Source organism: Calidris pugnax, unplaced genomic scaffold (assembly GCF_001431845.1).
Source record: "Calidris pugnax isolate Ruff unplaced genomic scaffold, ASM143184v1 scaffold121, whole genome shotgun sequence".
Classification (NCBI taxonomy): domain Eukaryota; kingdom Metazoa; phylum Chordata; class Aves; order Charadriiformes; family Scolopacidae; genus Calidris; species Calidris pugnax.
In genome coordinates, this window is record NW_015090884.1 from 844,800 (window position 1) to 869,554 (window position 24,755).

Genomic DNA, 24,755 nt, shown 5'->3' on the forward strand with positions numbered 1-24,755 from the left:
ACTAGGTCCTGGGACTGGCCAATTAGGGTCTAGATTGACGGCATAAAGTGCCTTAATGGTGTTATTGGAGCCATCTGCTTGTCCTCTTTGCTCTAAGTCACTTTCATGATGGCAGAGGTGACAGAAGAAATGAATGATGTCCCTGCACCACAACTCTCCATTCACAGTTGGGTCCATCAAAATGTCAAGTGCCTCTAAGCTAGTCTTGCTTGGGGCTTAGGTAGACACGTCTCCAGAAAGGAGGTCCATCCCACCCCTAAGACAGGTGGGAATGAAATGGCTTCAAAAACAACCTGCTTCCCTGACTAGATGAGACACCTTGGTTTTAGTTATCTAGGAAAATGGTCTATTTAATTAAAGATCTGAAAATGGGGAATTCAGACCAACACAGAAGACTATGAACTAGTAGCTGAACGACAGAGGAGTAACCTCCAGCAGAGAGACATCACAGGCAGCCTGGAGTGGTACCATCCTAGACAGAGTTATTATAGGGTATTTCTTGAAGCCTCAACTGTTATTCTGAGCTTTCAAATTAGCATATGAACTCAATTTATTTTATTTTCCACACTTGTTTTCCTTGACATCACAAAAGGCATCAGTCAGAGCTTGCGACACGGGGACAATGCCTCTGAGTGTTTTGGAAGGAGAATCAACCTCCTTTTCTCCCTTACAGAAGTGCAGCATGGTTTTGTTGGGCCACAGCTCCCAATAGGTCAGGGCAACACTGTAAACAGCATTTCAGCTGCTCCATGAGATCTTTGGCATTCCTTCCAACCCCAAAGCTACCCTTAGCTCTTCTTGTCACTGGTAGAAACTGGTACCATGTCAGTTCCTGCATGTAGCTTCTAAGGTCCAGAGCTTTCTGCCCAGTGACAGCCAAAAGCATATTTGCCAAGGAAGCCACAGAGTGGAATGAAAACTGTTGGGTAGATTTGCTCCATCACTTCAATGTTTGTCTGCGTTGACATATTTGAGCCTCAATCTGCAGCCCTGACCCAGGACACGTGGCGGTACTGTCAGTGCTCCCCAGGTGAGACACGGCAATGAGACAACCCAGAAGCTGAGAGTGAGCATCTTATGCCTACACATAGGGAAAAACACTGCAATCCAGAGCCCTAAATTATTTCAGAATCTTCACAAGACCTGCCACACTACTTAATTCTTCAATTCAATCTCTTTTTAAATGTGCAAAAAGACTCCATGTTTACACAACCAAAGCAGCACTGTTCATGAAAGTTAAAAATCAGTTCTTGACTAGATCATTCAAGACAGGCAATGAGCTGTTTTATTTTTCAGCATATCCAGGACTCACATGCAGCTTCTGGGCCATCCCAGATGAGAAAATAGAAGTGGAACATTGCATGAGGTTAATCTGGACTACACACACAGAGCAATGATTTCCTCTAAGCCAATCAAGGATTAAGGCTAATGAGTATCTGTGCATCTTGTAACAGTCCTTTTAGAGCAATAGAATGGGATAAAAATAGCCTGACTTGACCCTTCCACCCCAAAAAAAGACTTTTATTAGTCCCTGGGGTGATGGAGTAAAATTAGAAATGCTGAAGAGAGGAACGCTTCACTTACCTGTCGTAGAATGACCATGGTTCCTGTATAAACACATCAGCAATCACCAGGAATGGACCTAAACCGGAAGAAATCGGCAATTAATGAACTGACACCCTGACTCATAGACCCCAGCTCAGGGATTGTCCCAACCCCAAAGGGACAGACATACCCCTAGGCGTGGAAGAGGGCTAGGAGCACTCAAATTCTCAACGCTTTCATAATATTAATTCCAGACAGTGAGAGACAATCCTCTAGTACATCCAGATTAATGCCTGCATCGTGCTGAATGAGACCGGGACTAGAGGTTGCTTATGCAAGTAATATTTTGTAAACTGAGTCCTAGAAAGCTCACCAAGGATTAGCCTAACAAACAGACTGGTGCTGATTTATTACATGTGTCCTCAGATCCCACAGAATGAATTAAAGCACGTGGAGAAGGGGAGCCCTGTCTTACAGACCACAGGACTGGAAGGGTTACCAACTTTCTATTAAAACTACTCTCAGGAGAGGAAGGAAAATACCAAGCCCTCCACCATAACCTGCAACTAATTCCTGAGTTGGACTGACTATCTCCACACTCTTCAAGGAGTTGAATTTCTCAAACGCTTTCAAGGAATTGAATTTCTGCAGCCTTCGATCTCCAAGTCATCCTTGATACATGGCAATCAGTAATTCTTATATTTATGATGTAGAACATGTTCCAGTATGGTAAAAACTCTCATGCCTTAAAAAGCAGGCAAAAAGGCACTCTGAGAGATATAACCCCGACGAGAGACTCAGGATGTGAGGGCTGATTAAAGATGGTCTTGCAGGATGTAAGACATTTCCCTTCATAGTGACAAAGCGGTCTAGTCTCATCATACAAACTTTACAAACCATACAAAACAGGTTTTAGCCATAATTTTTATTTTTCCGCTTTCCCCATGAAAAGGAGAACATTTACTGGTGGGACAGGAGAGAATAGTAAAGTCTTTTCATCCCTTCTCAACCATCTCCAGGTGATATATCCCAAAATGAAACAATATGGAAAAGAGTCAGTCTTGCAAAAAAAAGAAATGATAATGCCCTATGCCAGTGTTCCAATACCCATTCCTTATGGCAAGGAGAGTGATCTCTCTTCCCCACCAGCTGCACCTGCACTCATCCCATTCAGTAACGTAGGGTTTAGTCTTTGGTGCTGATCCTGCTGACTGAATTTTCTGTAGCTTCTCAGCTGCAGTGGGAAACTGGATAGGGGGGAAGCTGGGATGCTTCCATCCTAGCTAGAAACGCAGGATTTTTCTCCATTAGCTCCTGCAGGAACTGCAAAGGCATATCCAATTATTCCCTTTTTAACTCACCACGCTGCCTACACCACCTCTACGTTTTTATTGACCACACATTTGAAGGTGGTGATACCCCACTGAAAGCTGTAGGAGTTTGCCACCTAAGTGCCTTCACCACCTTGATGAAAACATCCAGCTGTTGAAACCATCTCCACGATCCCTCTGCCTTGCCCAGAAAAGGAACTGGTGTCCTGAAAGCAGCCAAGGCATCACTGTTCACTAGACAAATTTTGGCCACGGACCATATTTAATGAATTATTTTTGCTTTTTCTAGAAGATAGATGGCTGGCGGAAAATCATGTGCCCACTTGAATATCTGAAAGGCTGTGATACAATATTCCTAACTCCCAGTTTGAGTCTTCTCTATAGCACATTAAATTATTCCTCTTCTCTTTAATTCATATGGCCTAAAAATAACTTTCTAGCCCTGACAAGTAGTGAGCCCTGAAACAGACTGCCTGGGGATGCTGATGACTCTCCTACACTAGGAACAGTGAAATCTTGGCTTGGCTTGGAGCAGGCCCTGGGTGAGGTTCTCCAGAGCTCCTTCCTAGGTGTGTAACATGATGATCATAGGGGCAGTGACGAACACTGGGTTGGTTAGAAGCCTGAGTTCCTTGGCTGAAGGACATCTGCAATGGACAAATCATCTTACAGTTCCTCACCTCAGTTTCCCTCTCGAAAAACAGAGATCTCACCCATCAAGGGAGCTCCTAAGTATTCCAGTCATTATTGATGCATTACTGAGCAACCTGCTCTAGTGGAGGTGTCCCTGCCTGTGGCAGGTGGTTTGGAACTAGATGATCTTTAAGGTCCTATCCAAATCTAACCATTCTATGATTCTATGATTTGCATGCTAATCAGCCAAATGGCCTAGGTGAGCTTGTCCCATCAGGTGTCTGTGTTGCAAAATCCATGCATGGGGGACCTCTACCCATAGATTGGGCTAAAGCACCAGGTTCAAGTCCCAGAACTGCTTCTTCAGCTGTTCATCCTTCTGCTGCTGAAGTGAAGCAGTGCCACATGGTTGGTCCAGCTCACAGCATAAAAACAGTTTCACAGAATTTCACAGAATCTTCATGGTTGGAAGGGACCTTTGAGATCATTGAGTTCAACTACCAAAAAAAAAAAAAAAAGAACCAAAAAAATCCCCAAAAGCCCACAAACAGACACAAACCAACAATCTCGGGCACTAGAGCATGCCCTGAAATGCCATGTCTACATGTTTCTTAAATACCTCCAGGGATGGTGACTCCACCACCTCCCTGGGCAGGCCGTTCCAGTGCCTGACCACTCTCTCAGTAAAGTAATTCTTCCTAATATCTAATCTAAACCTCCCCTGCCGCAACTTCAGACCATGTTCCCTGCTCCTGTCATTATTCCCTTGGGAGAAGAGGCCAATCCCCACCTCTCTACAACCTCCTTTCAGGGAGTTGGAGAGGGCAATGAGGTCTCCCCTCAGCCTCCTCTTCTCCAAATTAAACATGCCTACTTCCCTCAGCCTCTCCTTCCTCGTATGACTTGTTCTCCAGACCCCTCACCAGCTTGGTGGCTCTCCTCTGGACACGCTCCAGCAGCTCAAAGTCATTCCTGTAGTGAGGGGCCCAAAACTGAACACAGTACTCAAGGTGAGGCCTCACCAGTGCCCAGTACAGAGGCATGAAGATTTCCCTGCTCCTGCTGGCCACACTGTTCCTGATACAGGCCAGGATGCTGTTGGCCTTCTTGGCCGCCTAGGCACACTGCTGGCTCATATTCAGCCATCTGTCCACCAACACTCCCAGGTCTTTTTCTGTTGAGCAGCTTTCCAGCCACTCTGCCCCAAACCTGTAGCGTTGCCTGGGGTTGTGACCGAAATGCAGGACCCGGCACTTGGTCTTATTAAACTTCATCCCATTGGCCTTAGTCCATTGATCCAACCTGTCCACATCCCTCTGTAGAGCCTTCCAACCCTCAAGCAGATGCAAACTGCCCCGTACATGGGCATCCTGCTCAGCCCAGCCTGTGGTGATGTTGGATAGGTGTTGTGCCAGGCTTGTAAGAGTATTTACGCACCCAGCACAGTCTGCTTTTAAGCAGGACTTTGGTATCCAGAGCCTGTTGTGTTTGGGTTTGGTTTTTTTTTTTTTTAATTTTCTGAAAGTCTAGCCTTCAGCCCAAGCCTCCAGGACTGCTCTTTTTCAATGCTTTGGAAGTCCCCTTGGGGGACAAAGGAGGTTGTACAGAATGGGCAGCCAGCTTTCCCCAATGTGTGCTCAGCAGGAAAACTCCCAAAAAGGAAGGGCAGGGGGAGCAGCAGACAGCCCTCTGTTCTTCCCACAGGGATCAGTAAGAAGGATTGGGCTTGTCTGAGCACCAGGGAGATCAGCTGCCTGCTAATTCATGGGAGCACTGGTGGAACGAACTGGCCATCTGGACCCTCCAGTCCTTGCTGGCAGGACATCATTTCCACCTTCATCTCCTATGAGAGCTCTACAGCTGCTTGTGCTATGGAAAATGAGCTGGGCTAAACAAAATGTACCCAGCACCTCTCCCACATCACTCACACGTAACACAGGAGCACAAAGGCATCCCTCTGGAAAGCATTTTTTTTGTAAATTTGGTTAATTTTTCAACTTTCTGGGCATCACTAGCTGAACATCTGAGGGAGGCCGTGGGGTAAGGCTAAAGGGGTTAAAAGATCCCTTAAACTTACTGTGAAGGCAAAGAGATGTGTGACATGGAACTATACATGCCACTTGCTTGCAAGCAGCGGTCACAGAAGTCAGGGAGTGCATCAGTACAAGGTTTCCACCATGGTGACCTCCCCCATGGCTTTCTTCCTGGTTCTCAAGAGACCCCCAAAGGCAAGAGGAACCCAACAGAGCTCGACTCTGGAAGGAGAAAGCCAGAGGAGTCTGGACGAAGCCATTATCCTGCAATTGCAAAGATGGGGGTTGCTACTCTAAGCTGTTTAACTGGCATTTCTGTGCTCCTTGTTGGCACTTCAGGACCGGAGTCCAACCACATGACCAGCCATACCTCCTGGGGGATCGCTCCACAGTGCTAATCCTTCAGAGCACACACTCTCATTAAGCATTAGTTAGGAGAAATACAGGTACTTCATTCTAAATGCAAATTCTGTTCCTTTCTCCTGAAGTTCTCACGTGATTTTCCTGTCTGCAAGTGCAGCGAAGAAAATGAATAATTAATTTTTGTGTGTGCATTCACATTCAATGACAGCCTGTCCCCCTCTGCACCCAGCTTGGTGTAGACCCTGTCTTTTGGAGAACACTCCGGGCACTTAATGGCGTGAAAAAACAAGAGAGATGGCTGTTCATTCACTGCCTTATGTCTCCTTCACTCGAATGGCAGAGGTGTAACATATCACCTTAGCTGAGCAAAGAGATTTAACACCCTGATGCTCTCTGGACACTGCAGCTTTCACCTCCTGCCCTCCAGCAAGGGATCTGAGAAGAACTAAAGATTTTTCAATGTATCTTACTGTTCATCTGAGAAATGGTGAATAAAAAGGTCAGACCTACACCCTTGGAGACAAGTGCCTTTGTTCTTACCAAACCTGGGATTTATATCAGGAAGAAAAACAATGGCTCTTGAATGAAGTTAAAACAATAAACCCATCTTTGGGATCTCTAAACACTGAACGTGCAGGATAGTGAGGAGAGAGGAAGAAGGCAACGTCACTACATACCACCCCTACTCTTTGTCCTGCTGGAATTGGGCATGGTTGGGAAGCTATGACAGTTTGTATTTTTGTATTCTTCCTAGAGAAGAATACAGAACCAGGGATTTTGAGGTCAGAAGATATTAGTCTGAACATGGCAGCCATCCATCTTCTTCTCGGCTAACAAGTGTCCAACCTGCTAGCTTGATTAACAGGATGCTCGCAACACAGACAACCCACCACTTCTCTAGGTAATTAGCTCCAAAGGTCAAATCATCCTTAATATTTAAAATGAAGTAAGCATCTTCTCCTTCAGCTTCCCAACTGAGGCCGGTCATATCTTGCCAACCACAACTGAACCCACAGATGGACCCACATGACAAGGTTTTGCCCCACTGCTGCACCTCCACTTCCCTCATGCCAGTGTCTCATGCACCACTTGGCTTGGAGTGGTGACCAGGACATGGAGCGGAGCAAGGGCAGGGCGATACACCACGTCTGGGAGACTCTTTGCAAGAGGCAGGTGCCCTTGCTTTGATATCAGGCTGGGCTCTCTTCATTATGTGACCTGTTTCTACTGGTTTGTCAGAGCTTCAGCGTCTGGTATCTGCTCCCCATGAAGGCATTTAGAACCTACTCCCATCAGTTCTCTGCTTTTCAATGAACTGAACACTCACAGTGAGAACTTCAGACCACCTGAGGCCATCTTGGGTAAATCTTAGATACATCTGATCTCCTACCATCCCGTGCTGCCTGGGACATTCCTGTCTCCTTGGGTTGTAGCCTCCCATTTTTCTTCCTTTTCTGCATTAGAAGTGAGTTCCCTTATCTGCTCAGGTTTGCCCTCAAAGCCAGTGTGAAGGTTGACTGTCCAGTATTTGCTGAGAGGTAGGTAACTCCAGTGAAACCCCCACCTTAGTGGAAGAAAACCCAGACTTGGAGTCTCGCTTGGTGAGTGCTTTAATTACTGGGGTGTTGCTTGAAATGAGCATCTACCCTGAGCTTTGGACTGAGACGTTCATGGTAATAGCCATTCACTTACACCTTCCCTTCCCGTGGCACAAATATCTTCATCCTCACAAAGAAGAAATAATAATTTCTAACTCCTCCAGTGCAGACTATGTGGAGAGTAAAATTCAGATTTCAGATTTTTCTACCCATCACTTCTTTTAAGGTAGGGAAAAGATGCATCCCCATTAAAAGTAACAGCATTGCCCTGAATGCAATGGGAACAGGAATTCACCCAGAATATTTGCTGGTTTTTCTACCCACAGGACAGCTCTCCCTGAGCTTTCACAATTAGGAGACCCTCCTGATGGAGAAGTGGGGACACGACGAGCACCACCTGGCCAGCACGCTGCCTGCCACCGCGCTGAGAAAGTTCCCTTGTTTATGCCTTAATTGCCGCCTCCGCACGGACGGATCAGCTTGAGGTCATGCTGACAGGTGACGTGAGGAACGCGAGGAAGCTCTCACCTCAGCAAGGCAGGTCACAACGGCAATAAGGTGCAGAAAACATTAGAATTACCATTTCTCACGTGACCGGCGCATCCGTGACACAGCCCGCCTGCAGGCTCTGCATCCCCCAGGGGGTGATCAGCACAGAGCGTGTTTTGCTGGAAAAACTCCAATCCAGGTTAACTGAAAGCCAAGAAAAGCTTTTCCTACAGCGTTTGGATCAGACCTTGAGTTGCCACCAGATATCCAGCGAATGCTGGTATCAGGAGACAGAGGAATAGCTGGTTTGGAAAAGAGGTGCATTTCATAGAATCATAGATTGTCTAGGTTGGAAGGGACCCTTCATCGAGTCCAGCCTGGGTAGCCTGGTCCAAGGCTTGATAACCCTGTTGGGGAAGAATTTTTTCCTAATATCCATCCTAAATCTCTCCTGGACATTTCTTCTTGTCCTATTGCCTGTTTCTTGGGAGAAGTGACTGATGCCCCCTGGCTACACCCTCCTTTCAGGGGGTTGGAGAGAGCGAGAAGGTCTCCCCTCAGCCTCCTTTTCTCCAGGCTGAACACCCCCAGCTCCCTCAGCCCCTCCTCACAAGACTTGTGCTTTTTAGTGTAAAGAATTAACCTGCCCCATCAGCTGCAGGTCCAGCTGCCTGGATAACTAGGGGAAAAAAGAGAGATTCAAGCGGCATTGCAACCTGACACGTAAAGGTATAGGTGACAGTGGGGGGTAAAGATTTAGTGTAAAGAATTAACCTTCCCCATCAGCTGCAGGTCCAGCTGCCTGGATAACTGGGGGAAAAAAAAGAGATTCAAGCGGCATTGCAACCTGACACGTAAAGGTATAGGTGACAGTGGGGGGTAAAGATCTATCACGAAGCCCTGGATCCTCAGAAAGGCTCCTCGGTGTCTAGTCTGGGATGCTACACCATGCATCTAAACAACAGCCTGCAAGGGCTGTTTTAGGGAACGTGCAGATTTTTCTCTAGCTATTCCTGCAGCCCTCAGCCTTTCGTGACGAGAGCCAGAGGATTAGGTACTAATTAGATTTGAGGGTACTCCCATCGGGCTTCTCCTTCTGGTGGGCGGATGCCGTTTCTAGGGAAGACCTGGTAGTCTGTTGTTTGTTTGTGGTTGTTGGTATTTTGTTGTTGGTTTTTTTTTTTTAACAAAAAGGGATATTCCAGTCATCCTGCAGATTTGGGATCTCCAAACCCAGAGAATTCCAGCTACTCGAAGCAAAACCAGCCTTTCCTACACAGAAGAACACGGCCAACCTGCTAATCAATTAGCCAAATAACTAGAGGGAGAAAAGACTGCTGCGGGTGCCAAGGTGACTTACTGCAGTAAAACAGCCCAGGGTGGGAGCAGCCTTGATGCATTAGACATGCAGATATTTTGCATTTCTGAACATTAGGGTTGTTTTTTTTTCATGCAAGGAGCTCAAGGAAGAGAGTGTGGTGCTAATGCATGCTGCAGCCTGTCATTCTGCAAGTGCAACTGAAACCCCGGGTAATGATGCTCGTAACTGAAACCGCCAGTAAATGGGGTGTAATCTACTCAGCAGGAGTCAGAGAGTGGTGTCAGGGGTTGTGAAGTAGGTAGAGTTTCCAGCCAAAGACTTCACTACCCAAAATCAGGGCCTGATTTTCAACAGGGCTCATGCAGAACTGAAAGCTTCTGAAAAATCTGGCTTCTCCCTGAAAACTGAGCACTTAAACAATGTCCTTAGCTCTCCCCATTGGTCAGGTTGACTATGGATCCGCTAAAAATGTAAACACTGTTGTTTCTTTTCACCCAGCTAAAAAAAAACAACTCACTGGCCAGACGCCCAGCAGTATGAAATGATTGAGAAACACCTGACTTCAGTGCAATTGTGCTCTTTTCCACAAGATGAGAAGCGAGGTGCCACGAAATGCCGAGATCCCTCTGGAGACTGGGTGTGAAGGGTTTTTTAAGGAGAGCAAGTGAAAGGAATGTGATCCTCCGTGCCTTCCTCCACCAGGAGCTGCAGGCATTAATCACAGCCTGTGGTGACAGCTCCAGGCTCTGCCATCCCATTCACCTCTGCAAAGCATTGCACCAGTCAGGGAAAAGACCGTGGAGACTCGACTCTAGCTGCAGGATCTCAGAGCTTGGTTGGTCCCTTGCATGTCAGTACCCATCTCCTAACAAAGTGACCCAAACTCTTCCATATTATTTCAGATTAAGACAAAATAGAGAATTCCCCAGTGAGGCTGACACCATTTGTGTGTTTAGCTACACAGAGGGTGCAAGAGCGCAATGCTCTGAGTTGACACCATGTCTTCTCAGGATAGGTCTCACGGTATTAAAAGAAACAAAAATAACCCTAAAACACTACAGATATGAGGATGTGATTTTAAACAGAGCTCAAGACAAAAGCTTTGTTCAGGCCAAAAAGATGATCAGGGGGCTGGAGCACCTCTCCTATGAAGACAGGCTGAGAGAATTAGGGTTCTTCAGCCTGGAGAAAAGAAGGCTCCGGGGAGACCTTAGAGCCCCTTCCAGTAACTTAAGGGGGCCTACGGGAGAGATGGGGAGGGACTCTTGATCAGGGGGTGGAGCAATAGGACAAGGGGAAATGGTTACAAACTGAAAGAGGGGAAATTTAGATTTGATATCAGGAAGAAATTCTTCAGTGTGAGGGTGGTGAGACACTGGCCCAGGTTGCCCAGAGAAGCTGTGGCTGCCCCATCCCTGGAAGTGTTCAAGACCAGGTTGGATGGGGCTTTGAGCAACCTGGTCTAGTGGGAAGTGTCCCTAAAGCCTCCACAAAGCTGAGAGACCATCCTGTGATGCACTTGCTACCTAGGAGGGGTACGAAGCAATGCCCGAGCACTTCCTTTCCTCCTCCTGGCAATGTGCACGGATCACAAGAGAGCTGGCAGTCAGTATCAGTGTCACCAGTGTTTATCCACATGAATGTGGGGACCATGGAGTAAGACAGCACCATGCAAATCCCAGATCAGGAGTTCATTATTGCACAGCCCTGTGTAGTTTTCTGCCCCAAATCGGCACACATCATCCTCACACCAGTGACAGTGTTGTCATTTAGGTGACTTCGTGCTTCTCAATCTTATTTGTGTGCTCTAAGTCCCATCTGACACCCAAACTGGGACTGAGCTGTTCAAATGCAGACACAGCATTTCATCCAGTCAACCAAGATCACCTCCAAGACCATGGGGACAAGCAAGCCCCTCCAAGAACCCATCCACTCAGTCTGTTGGAGAAGCCAGGATTATTTCTCCTACTGACTACCAAGGAAGCCTGAGGTGACTGGTTTTACATGGATGTCCCCCCATTTATCCCACTCCTGTGCTCCCTGAGCAGCTGGGAATGTCAAAAAGACCACTTAGCTGACTCTATAGGACTGGTTTGGCCCTCAAACCACCATTTGAAGGGACTTGGTAGCAGTACCACCAAGAAAGACACCCATCTGAGTGAGTCCCAGCCAAAAGGGCTACATTAGAGCAAGAAACCACAGAAAACTCCCTCCTCTGGAAAGCCAGAGAATCGATACATAGCCTCGGTTCATCTGAGAGTACTCAGGAAACCGGCATCAATTTTTTAAGCCTCCAGCAGGAAGTTCAATAGATTTGCCCTGCATTCAATCCCCCCCAAAAGCCCGGCAGGTACAGAAGCTGAACAAAAGACCTGACCTTTTCTCCCTCCCTGTGCTTTCACGTAGCCAGGGCAGAACAATGGACCACGGTGGCATCCGATCCCCGCTCGGCGCAGCCTCCCGAGGAGGGCAATTTCCCTTTGTGCACCAGCCCCTACCGGCGACTGAGTATTTTTCAACAGCCACAACAATTAATCAAATAAAGTATCCTTTTGCAAAGTGGTCAGGTGTAATTTCAGCGTAATCCGGACTAGCAGGCTGAGCTGGGCAAAATGTTGCCCTCACAGGTTGGCCAAACAGTGTTTGAAATCTACTTTATCCATAGATGAACTCCTAGTCTCGCTAGGGGTCTACAGGTGGGGTCTGGCACATGACAAGAACAAGTTAGAAATGAAGTCTGTATTTGAAATTGAGGGCGACTTAGAACACGAACATGCTTTCAAGACTCTCCTCCTTGGAGCAGGGCTGTCCTGCACAGTGCTGGGCTGTACTGGAAGTCCCCTTCAGGATGCCCGCACGACCCTGTGTCAATATCAGAACTCAGATTCTGCCCAACCATGCTCAGAAAACCCCAACTAGCATTCAATCCCCCCCAAAAGCCCGGCAGGTAGAGAAGCCGAACAAAAGACCTGACCTTTTCTCCCTCCCTGTGCTTTCACGTAGCCAGGGCAGAACAATGGACCACGGTGGCATCCGATCCCCGCTCGGCGCAGCCTCCTGAGGAGGGCAATTTCCCTTTGTCCACCAGCCCCTACCGGCGACTGAGTATTTTTCAACAGCCACAACAATTAATCAAATAAAGTATCCTTTTGCAAAGTGGTCAGGTGTAATTTCAGCGTAATCCGGACTAGCAGGCTGAGCTGGGCAAAATGTTGCCCTCACAGGTTGGCCAAACAGTGTTTGAAATCTACTTTATCCATATATGAACTCCTAGTCTTGCTAGGGTCTACACGTGGGGTCTGGCACACGACAAGAACAAGTTAGAAATGAAGTCTGTATTTGAAATTGAGGGCGACTTAGAACACGAACATGCTTTCAAGACTCTCCTCCTTGGAGCAGGGCTGTCCTGCACAGTGCTGGGCTGTACTGGAAGCCCCCTTCCTAGTCCTGAAGACATCAGGATGCCTGCACGACCCTGTGTCAATATCAGAACTCAGATTCTGCCCAACCATGCTCAGAAAACCCCAACTAGCATGGGCTGAGCAGACCAACAAGTGCTGGTGGGGTGACCGTGGACCTGCTCCTTCATGGGCTACTCAACCCCTGCCACAGATGGAGCAAGATACACACACAGACTGGTTGACTTCAGGCTGATGTGTTTTACAACTGATGCATGAATTTTGGAGGTGATCCATGGGTGGTATGACCTGTTTGGGGCTGGGTGCAGGAGGCAGCAACCTTCTCTACCATCTGGGCTTGGCCAGCCCTGAAGCTGAACCACAGCCATTAGCCCTTAGCTCAGATGCAGGTTGAGCCTTTTGTTATATTGCTCAGGCAGCTACAAAAATACATCCATAATCTGAGAACAACTCCATGAAGAACCAAAGGAAGTCAGATATATTCCTTATATAGAATGATATATAGAGTCATAGAGTTGTCCAGGCTGGAAGGGACCTCCAAAGGTCATCTAGTCCAACCTCCCCACAGTCAGCAGGGACACCCTCAACTAGACCAGGCATATCCCCTAGATATATACTCTGGCCAATCCTATACCACCGGCTCCATCTAGGAATAATGTTATTTGGACTGGAGCATCCCCTTGGCCTCTCCAAGCTTTCTATCTATCTATCTCATGAATCTACAAGACCACAGGACTTGCTCCAAGACAGAGGGCAGGGGAAGGAGCACTGCAGCCATTGCAGGCTGGGAACAGGGCCCCAAAATGAAATTTGTGGGGTGTCAGGTGATTTGTCCCACGGGCGCTTGTTCCTGAAGTGGCTTGAGAGGGATTTAGGTACTTGGGCTCTTCCTAAGTCCCACAAACTGTTCCCTTTAAAAACCATCTCTAGATGATCTGCCCCCATCCAGCAACGTGTGGCGGAGGTAAGATCTGAACGCCAGATTAATCTGAGTCCAATAACTTAATTAATAGGACACTGCTCGGGCGCTTGTTCCTGAAGTGGCTTGAGAGGGATTTAGGTACTTGGGCTCTTCCTAAGTCCCACAAACTGTTCCCTTTAAAAACCATCTCTAGATGATCTGCCCCCATCCAGCAACGTGTGGCGGAGGTAAGATCTGAACGCCAGATTAATCTGAGTCCAATAACTTAATTAATAGGACACTGCTGGGTTTGGTTTTGCTTCGCTATGGAAAGGTTCATTAAGGAGAGTCTTTACTGCAGCCACTGTTTTTGTAATCACTCCAGCAAGCTCTTAGGCTGTGTTATTCCCTCACGAATCCCAGCCTATTTATGGAGGAGGGGACGATGCTATCCTCATTTCACACCAAGGGAAACTGAGGCACGACGGGAGGACGTGACTTTCCCCAAGGTCACGCAGGAGAACCGGGAAGGTGTGATGTGCCTCTTGCAGACACCCAAATCTGCACTTATGACTCCAGATCAAAAAGCCTTTAATAAAGACAGCTCTCCTGCCCCTCTCTGTCCTTAAATTGTCCTAATAAGCAGCTGTCTCACACTCCACTCTTCCTGGTCCCTAATGGTCTGGCTTTGGCGGTGTGGTCTGTCTCCTTTCAGTGCTATTAGTGCTGGCTGGAGCAGGGCTTCTGCAAGTTGTTATAATCCCACAAGGTTTTTTTTTCTCAGCAGGAACCCCTTTGCTGGGATTTTCAGTGAAATCCTCCCTCCGCCTGCCCCAACACTATCCTCTTATCTCTTGTGGTCCTGGAGAAATTCAGGACGGCCCTTCAGAGAGGCTGGGGTCAGCCTCCAAATGCAGGGACTAGTAGGATTAAGTGGTTTCAAATCAGAAGATACCAGCCCTGTGTTATCCTGCTGAGACTCCTGATGACTCCAGAGGGTGTTTTTCTTGAACAGGGACTCTACAAATTAAGGAGAGGCTCTGATCTGCCCTTCCAGGGTGCCTTTGGTGCAATCACCATGGCATCCCTCAGGGCAGCATGAGGCAGTGCTGGGACACATCAGTCCTGTAATAGCCTGGATGAGAGGGGGATAGATGCTCCCTGACTCATTGGCCACACATGCAAAATGTTATACTAATTTTGCAGCTGGGGAAACTGAGTCACGGGGGCTGTTTGCTGCTCCATCTACTGCTCTTCATGTTTTGGTGGCACATGAGATGCTCTTTGCTTTCATGGAAGGACATCATCTGGCTGAGCTGAAGTCATGCCTATAGGTCTTTGCCAAAGCAAAGTTAGACTAAAGCACATATGAGAGGGGACATTTAGACTAGATATTAGGAAGAAATTCTTTACTGTGAGGGTGGTGAGACACTGGAACAGGTTGCCCAGAGAAGCTGTGGCTGCCCCATCCCTGGAGGGGTTCAAGGCCAGGCTGGATGGGGCTTTGAGCAACCTGGTCTGGTGGGAGGTGTCCTTCCTCATGGCAGGGGGGTTGGACTAGGTGATCTTTAAGATCCCTTCCAACCCAAACCATTCTATGATTTTATGGTTACACAGGCATAAAGTAAAACTCAGTGCACCTCCAAGCAGCCTAGATGGGCAAAAGAACTCCAGGTGGTAAAGTGACTTCGCTCCATGCCAAGTTCCCACCTGGTGAAGAGCAGAGGCAGAAATAATGACAGAATTCCCTCTATGAGCAGCAGAGCTAACAAAAGCCTCATTTAGAGCCACAAATCACCAAATAATAAGATTTCTTGATGGTCAATAGGGAATAGTTCCCCCCAAGAAGCCTTTCCTGCAGGTGGGGCATCCAGGACAGCCTTCTCACCCCACCTGGGCTCTGGTGTCCGATGGGAGGTGGCATCATGCCTCAGGGTGCTAGTTTTCTACCACACCCACCTGCATATTTTTATGAAGTGCCTTGAAACCTTGTTTTCTTGCTACAGCTCTGTCAAATTTGGAATGAACTTGGTCAACAAACTACCGCGATTAGGTGACACATCTAAAGAGACAGGCAGGGTGACCACACAAGCCTTGTTTCCTATGGAAATCAGATGAGATGAGCAAGTCAGCTTTAATCAGGCGCTTAATTTATTCCGGTTTTAACAAGCTGCTCCGTTCCCCACCCTTGTTTGCAGTATTTTGAGATATTCCTCCAAGGAAAGGGGTGGCTGTTGCTATTTGTGATTTGCTCTCAGCTACACATAAGAAATGGGTGTTTCCTGGGGAAAAGTCTCATTCCCTGGGCTGAGTCCAACATCACAGCTGCACCTGAAAAGCTTGACTTTTGTTCCAGCCCTTTTTGCTTAATATCTTCCCTAACTGCTGAGCTCAGCACTGGGAGGACAGGAGCTGGTTTGCTACTCCAAACAGGAGTCTGCTGTGTGCAAAAAATCCCAGATATAAGAGCAATGGGGGAGATCCAGAGGTTACTTCTAAGAGCAGTAAGGTTGCTCAAACAGCTTTCACCCTCCGTTACCCACCACACTAATCTACACTGGTACAATTAACCTGAATGAACAGGAGACCTGAATTGCCCCTTTGTGGTAGCCCAAGCTGACATGGCTCTCACAGTGATTTGGCCAAGATCACTGGGTGCTCTATCATCTCCCCCGTGATGCTTTGGGGGCAGGCATGACATTTAGCAGTGGAGAAATCATAGAATGGTTAGGGTTGGAAGGGACCTCAAAGATCATCTAGTTCCAACCCCCCTGCCATGGGCAGGGACACCTCCCACTAGAGCAGGTTGCTCAAGACCCCATCCAGCCTGGCCTTGAACACCTCCAGGGATGGGGCATCCACACCTTCCCTGGGCAACCTGTTCCAACAGGTTGAAAGAAATCAAGAAAGCAACATCTCAGTGCCTTGCTGGAATAACCCAGCTCTACTCTCAGAATCTTTCCTTCTCGAGGCACAAGGACCTGCTCTGCCACCCAAAAGCACTGGTGGCATCACCAGGCAGAGCTTCCTCCCTGTTGTGCTGGAGAGCAGCAATTTCTTACAGAGGAAGGACAATGTCCTTGCAGTATACCTGCTCTGAGAGACCTCCTTGGCGTGAGAGCAGATTGGGCTGACCTGCTCATTAATTGTTTATAAGTCTCCGTGTACTGCTTTACTGAATTACATAAAAAGGTCTAATAGTTCCTGCCATGGATCCTGGTCCCTGGGTGGGCTGTGTCTCGGCACCTCAAGTGCTCTGAGGTAGTTGGTAGCCCTGAAAGCCTGCAGAAATGAAAAGAAATCCTAAAGGAGTGCTGGAGACTTTTGTCTCTTTTTATTTTTTAGCTCAGGGATGTTGTGGCACCAGTCTGGCACGGGGGCATGTTTGGGAGGTGTATCAGTAACACCATTGGCAGCTCATGGGGATTTTCAGTAGTTCCAGCAGCACAACTTTTTCTCATGCCTATGCCAAGACCTCTCTGGGCTCTTGCAGCTCCCCAGCAGACAAATGACACACATAAAGCCAGCTACACCTCAGCTTTTCCTTTTGGGCTTTACTTCCAAAATACAGACCACAGAAGCCTGGGTTAGAATCATAGAATGGTTAGGGTTGGAAGGGACCTCAAAGATCATCGAGTTCCAACCCCCCTGCCATGGGCAGGGACACCTCCCACTAGAGCAGGTTGCTCAAGGCCCCATGCAGCCTGGCCTTGAACCCCTCCAGGGATGGGGCATCCACAGCTTCCCTGAGCAACCTGGGCTAGTGTCTCACCACCCTCATAGTAAAAAATTTCTTCCTGAAATCCTGGGTTGTCCTGGCCCTGTTGTTCCACTGGGATTAAGGGCAGCCAAGAAGCTGAGCAGAGGGACTGAAGATCAAACAGGGATTGTCTTTTTCACTCTGACATTCCTCTGTGTGCAACTTCCCAACGGGCTTGAGGAAGGCTTTTGGATGAAGGTTACAAGTGAAATAACCACCCGCTTTATTGCTCCCGGTAGAAACCTCTTGCAGGCTGTAGGAGAGACAAACCCTGTGTGTGTGTGTGTGTGGGGGGGTGTTTCTGGAGTTCATCTCAGCCCAGGATAAATCTGCTGGCCTTGATGGCGTTGATCCAGCAAAGCTGAGGGATGAGAGGAAGCAGGACAGAAATAGCTGGGGCAGCACAGTGTAATGGCAACCACCGATGATGCTGGAAAACACCCAAAGGCTCGGATGAAGGAGGCAGGGGTTTGATGTGCTCTAGTGAGGCTTGCAGGGCTCCTACCAACTCATTAAAACATGCACTTTCTGTACCCCTTGGTCCTCGTGAAGGAGGTTTGCATGTCTTCCTGACAGCCTCAGCCAGGTGAGGGGACCCTATCACTGATGATGGGAGGTGTTGTGGTTTGTGGGTGCTCCCCTCCTTCCCTTTCATAGAATCATAGAATCATAGAATTGCCCAGGCCGGAAGGGACCTCCAAGGGTCATCTAGTCCGACCTCCCCACAGTCAGCAGGGACACCCCCAACTAGACCAGGTTGCCCAGGGCCTCATCGAGCCTCACCTTGAATATCTCCAGGGATGGGGCCTCAACCACCTCCCTGGGCAACCTGTTCCAGTGCTCCACCACCCTCACAGTAAAGAACCCCCTCCTAATCTCCAATCTAAATCTGTTCCCCACTTTCAGTCCCACTGTTACAGAATCATAGAACTGCCTAGGTTGGAAGGAACCTTTCAGATCATTGAGTCCAACCATCAACATAACACTGACAGAAAACATCACCAAACCACATCCCTCAGCACCACATCTGCCTGTCTTTTAAATATCTCCAGGGATGACGATTCCACCACTTCCCTGGGCAGCCTGTTCCAATGCTTGATGACCTTTTCAGTGTAAAAAATTTTCCTAATATCCACCCTAAAGTCCTTTGGCGCAACTTGAGGCCATTTCCTCTTGTCCTATCGCCTGTGACTTGGAAGAGGACACCAACTCCCACCTCTCTACAACCTCCTTTTAACCTCCAACCTTTCAGGAGGCTGTAGAGAGTGATAAGATCTCCTCTCAGCCTCATTTTCTCTAGGCTGAACAACCTACAGTTATGGTGAAGCTCTTTGGTCCCAGATGAGCTCCGTGGGACCTTTGCCCAGACCAAAAACTCAGTGCCACCAGGAGACGAAGCATTTTCTTCTCCCAGCCTCTCTCATTGGCAGGAATTCAAACTCCCCCATGCCAACACACTGGGCATGGAAAATCAGCTTGTTGACTGGCAAAGGAAACCTCAGGATCACAGCAGCAAGGGTCAGCTCTGGGATCCACAGGAAAACATCTGCAAACCCTGGGCTTTCTAGTCTTGATCTAGCTGATCACTGTCCTTGTGTGAATTACTTAATGGCCCGCAAGAGATCTCATATAGAACCTGCAAAAAAATCCCACCAAACTCCTCTCTGCCTTTGCCAGCTTGAAAGTATTCTCAACAAAAAAGGAAAGGAGTGGGCTTTATTTTCCTTGACCCACATGATATATAGCACTGCGACTAAAGTGATGAGGCTGACACCTTTTCTTCTCCAAGACAACTAAGTGCAGCGAGGCAAATATTGCAGAAGAATTGTTTCAGGGTGGATCCTGGGGCACAAACAACTCTTGGGGAGTGGAAGCATAAACTCATGAGCTCCACATAAAAAAGTCCATACTGGATCCAGCTTGTGGGGTCCCCATCTGTTGTACTTCTCTGACAGTGGACAACAGAGAGTTTCCGGGGAGCCGTATAAAAACAGGGTGAAGATTTAGTGGCACGACTCCATAATATTCCCCCAGACTCTAATAAATTGCAGCTCAAGAACTTCTTGAGACAAAGCAGGGTAGCTCTGCTCTTTGATATATATATATTTTATAGATCTTGAGAGGCTTTTCATCAACAAAATTGTCCAAGTGCTTTTTTAATCAATCAATATTATAAGAACCACAGGACCCTGCAGTAAGGAGTACCACAGATATCAGCTTGTGTGGATTATTTTTTTTTGCTTTGAACCTGTTCTCTGTTAGCTATATTTGATGTTCCTCAATTTTTATATTGCAACGAAAAACTACGGAAAATCCTCCTTTTGCCTTCACCACGCGAACACGATCTTCCAGGATCTATAACATATCTTCCCCCCATCTCTTTTCAACTTGGAGACTTTGTCCAAACAATCCTTCCTGGTGTGGAAGCTGTTCCAGATCTCTGACCATCCTTCCTTTCCCCGAATCCTCCTCAAGTGAACTACATTGTTTTGGAGATGTAGGGACCAGAACGGCCTTTTTTTTAATTTGGGTTACTTGAAATAAGTCAACAGAGTGAAATGTGCTCTCTGGACAATGACAGGTACCCTGGGGAACACACAAGGGCTTGGTCCCAAGAGATGGGTCTTGGTTTTTAGTCTAGCACAGCCCAGGTAGGGCTCAGAGCACCTTCTCCCTATACCTCAGTGTCTTGGGCAGGTGAGTCCTGCTCAGCATTTGCAAACTTCCTTCAGGTGGAAGGTATTTCACAGCTGCAACCTGTAAACACTATGAGATTAAACCATAATATTCCTAAAATTCTTTAGATTTACATGGTGCTGTTGACAGCCACCTTCATCCAGGCAGTGTAGATACCTGCCATTTTCTGTTTCTCCTCCTTTGCCAACCTTCACATTGTGCCCATCCCTCTCCAACTCTCTGATGATCCCAGATTTATCTTGCCATCTCCAAAGTCAGGAACTGCTGAAATGAGTGGCTTTGTCTCCTTGGGGTGAAGCCCCCTCCCAACACAGCTCCCACAGTGTCAGACAGGAAGGGGCAGGGGGTTGGAACTCGATGATCTTTAAGGTCCCTTCCAACTCTAACCATTCTATGATTCTAAGAGAGGACAACTTGTGCTTACGGCAAGACCAGGATTCACAGAGGCTCAGTTCTCCGAACATTCAGCATAACCTTGGGCATGTCTTCTTGCAAGGTTTCCTTCCTCCGCATCTTAAAGTTGGAGGCCAGGCTGCCTGTGCAGCAACAGCAGCAGTGGAAACCTCCACCCAAGGCAGCCTATTAGTCTATAATCAACCTAAAGTGTAAGTTTTAGCTCCTTTCATGCATGTGGAAAGTGTATTTGGGTCACCTGCTCCCTGGGCAAACACCAGGTTATTTCACCAGGTTAAATACAAGAAAAGGGATGGCAGCAGCTGAAAGGAACTTGCCAGGATGGAGATCCAAGAAGAGCTCAATGCTTTTCTGCAGTTGCCCCGAGACTGCCAATGGGATCAAGCACCCAGTTCTCGATTCTCAGCTGGGCTGAGGTGGGAGTTGGTACCAAGATGCTCAGGCTGGGGGGCTCTGGGGAGGACTCAGCCCACGGTGCTAAGAAATGAAGAGGTCCCTCAAGATTTTGTCCTTCGTTAGGGCAAAGAAGCTGGTGAAGGGTAACGAAGCTGGTGAGGGGTCTGGAGAGTAAGTCTTATGAGGAGAGGCTGAGGGAGCTGGAGTTGTTCAGTCTGGAGAAGAGGAGGCTGAGGGGAGACCTTATAGCGCTCTATAACTACCTGAAGGGGGATGTAGAGAAGCGAGGGTCAGTCTCATCTCCCAAGTCACAGGAGATAGGACAAGAGGAAATGCCCTCAAGTTGCGCCAGGGGAGGTTTAGATTGGATATTAAGAAAAATTTCTTCACGGAAAGGGTTATCCAGCATTGGAATGGGCTGCCCAGGGAAGTGGCTGAGGCACCATCCCTGGAGGTGTTCAAAAGACAGGTTGACATGGTCCTCAAGAATATGGTTTAGTGATATATATTTTTTTTATTATTTTTATTGCTTATTTTTATTTTTTTTTTGTCAGAGTTAGGTTGATGGTTGGACTAGATGATCTTAAGATCCCTTTCAACCTAGATGATTCTGTGACTTTTTTTGACTTTGGACATACTTTTGTATATTTATTTGGCACTCAATCTACGTCAAATACCTGTTTTTCATGGGATTGCCACAAGCTGCACTGTCCTCGTGCAGGGGTAACAACCACACCTTGCCCTCTTCCAGTATCCCAACTGCAAGAGTTTTTCAGAGCAGGGGCTCTGTGCACAGCTTTGGTGCTGTGGGGTTTGGGGGTGCTACCTGGGGATGGAGTAAAACCTAGGCATAGACCCTGCTGGGGCATTCCTGTCCTGAGAAGTTTCTGGCTCTACACAGCAGCTCCACTTGGGGACCAGACCATCACAAACACACCGACTCATCCCATATCAGGTTCTCCTTGTACGTTGCCAAACAGAGAGGAGGCCGGGCAAACACCAGGTTATTTCACCAGGTTAAATACAGGAAAGGGGATGGCAGCAGCTGAAAGGAACTTGCCAGGATGGAGGTCCAAGAAGAGCCCAATGCTTTTCTGCAGTTGCTCTGAGACTGCCAATGGCATCAAGCACCCAGTTCTCAATTCCCAGCTGGGCTGAGGTGGGAGTTGGTACCAAGATGCTCAGGCTGGGGGGCTCTGGGGAGGACTCAGCCCACGGTGCTAAGAAATGAAGAGGTCCCTCAAGATTTTGTCCTTCGTTAGGGCAAAGAAGCTGGTGAAGGGTAACGAAGCTGGTGACGGGTCTGGAGAGTAAGTCTTATGAGGAGAGGCTGAGGGAACTGGGGGTGTTCAGTCTGGAGAAGAGGAGGCTGAGGGGAGACCTTCTCGTGTTCTATAACTACCTGAAGGGGGGTGTAGAGAAGCGGGGGTCGGTCTCACAGGAGACAGGACAAGGGGAAATGGCCTCAAGTTGCTCCAGGGGAGGTTTAGATTGGATATTAGGAAAAAATTATTCACAGAAAGGGCTATCCAGCATTGGAATAGGCTGCCCAGGGCAGTGGTTGAGGCACCATTCCTGGAGGAGTTCAAAAGACGTGTTGACATGGTCCTCAAGAATATGGTTTAGTGATTTTTTTTTAATCATTATTGCTTCTTCTTTTTTTTTGGTCAGAGTTAGGTTGATGGTTGGACTACATGATCTTAAGATCCCTTCCAACCTAGATGATTCTGTGATTTTTTTGGCTTTGGACAAACTTTTGTGTATTTATTTGGCACTCAATCTACGTCAAATACCTGTTTTTCATGGGATTGCCACAAGTTGCACTCTCCCTATGCAGGGGTAACAACCACACCTTGCCCTCTTCCACTATCCCAACTGCAAGAGTTTTTCAGAGCAGGGGCTCTGTGCGCAGCTTTGGCGCTGTGGGGTTTGGAGGTGCTACCTGGGGATGGATGGAAAACCTAGACATGGACCCTGCTGGGGCATTCCTGTCCTGAGAAGTTTCTGGCTCTACACAGCAGCTCCTCTTGGGGACCAGACCATCACAAACACACCGACTCATCCCATATCAGGTTCTCCTTGTACGTTGCCAAACAGAGAGGAGCACTTTAGGGTGCAGAGCTCTCTGACATGCTGTCTCCACATCCTGCTGGCCCCTTGCTACAGTGACACTCGTCCCACTCCCCCTGGAGAGCAAGAAACCTCTGGCTCTGCCCCAAGCGAACAATGAAAGTCCCCGTTTCACCTCTCTCACCCTCAAAAGGGACAGGCAGAGCTGATCTGCCAGCGAGTGGAGACAACAAGAGCTTGGTGTCGGTGGGGACAGCCAAAAACATGCCTGGATTGGAAGCTGCTCTCTGCAGCTGAGCTGACAATGCCTTCATTAATCACAGCATAATCCTTTCCATGGCAACCCAAGGATTGCGAAGTCACAAGTTAGCCAGCGTAAGACAGAAACACTGTACAGCAGCCCCTGGTCCATGGAAACTTAATAGTGAGGGAGATGAATCGACTGCTCTGAGGAGGGGAAATGAGTTAGAAATAATACTGCCTTGGAAAAGGGATTCATCCCCGGGCTGGATTCAAGTCTCATCAATGTTGGTGTCCGTGGGGAGGCACCGTAAGTTCATGAAGTTACTTCAGTCTCGCCCCAAAGAGCCCATCACCACAACTTAAACATTAAACACTGTTTAGACAAAGGCACTTGGAAATCAGCAGAGCTCAGCTATCGCAAAAGCCACAGGTGAAAACAATTTTGACCGTCAACCAACAGGAGGGAAGTGCTGTCCTGGGTTTTGCCCTTGTTTGTCCCTCTTCTGCTGTCCCTGGGATAGTTCAGACACAGGGTAGGGGGAAGATTTGCACAGGGTCTCTCAGGGATGAAGGTTTTGTCTGAAGCTTTGGCAAAGCTCAGCCCAAAGCTGCAAAACCATCCCATACCTGCACACTAACACGCTTGGGACCTTGCAGTCCCTCAACTCATAGAAAGAGAGGTAAGACCCACAGCATCATACAGTGGAGAAGGAGGGGACAGGACTCAGCTTGAAACACAAGCCATGTCCTTGACATCTTGAGACAAAAGCACTTCAACCTGTATTTTACATCAAGTTTAACCATCCAAACACTTTGGTTCTTGAGCATCCTTTTGCCCAGCCTATGGACAGAAGCACTCTCACACCAACACAACAACCTGGAGCTGTGGGAAGACCACCTCCGGGTCCTGCCAGCTCCTGCAGGGGGGATTTAGCAGCCAGGGGCAACCAGGCAATCTTAGACCTCCTGCCTTGTTGCCTACAAGACATGTCCTCCACCCATGGGTAGACACCAGTCTTCCACACCAAGACACTAAGAGATGCCAGTTCCACCTTCCTCAGGATATCATGGCTGTAAGTAGCAAAACCTGGGAGTGTTCTTTGGTTCTGTTCTCAGCTGCTCCAGCAAATGTCCTACTCCCAAACCAGGCAGCAAACTGCTTTGTGGGAATTCCCTGTCCCACCTTGGCTCTCAAATCCCTGCCCAGGGATGGTCCTAATCATTTAAACAGTCCTGGGTAATGATTACCATCACCGGTGTGATCCAGGGGGACACACCACCGAAACACAGCCTGGACACAAGCTGTGCTACGCTGCAACCAGGGGAAACTCCTGCTTCCTGAGAGCAGGTTGTGCTTTAACTGCCTGGGTGGCGCATTTGGAGCTGGATCAGAGCAGGGAGAGGTTGAGGTGGTCCCCGGGACCCCATAGGGGGACACCTAGGGCCTTGTGGCACCACCAGCAGGTAGATCACCAACCGCCTCTCCCCATCCCTGAGCACTTCCAGACATATCCCAGAATATGAAAAGGCTATGGAGCAAAG

General features: G+C 48.1%; 1 protein-coding gene across 1 annotated transcript in view; it reads right to left on the reverse strand.

The window, feature by feature from the left end:
* MYO7A (myosin VIIA) overlaps positions 1–24,755 on the reverse strand; it is a 141,298-nt gene that overhangs the window by 105,676 nt on the left and 10,867 nt on the right. The window contains exon 2 of the mRNA XM_014947114.1: positions 1,585–1,642. Coding sequence (XP_014802600.1) covers positions 1,585–1,602 — 18 coding nt within the window. The 5' untranslated portion in view covers positions 1,603–1,642. The remainder of the gene's footprint in view (positions 1–1,584; positions 1,643–24,755) is intronic.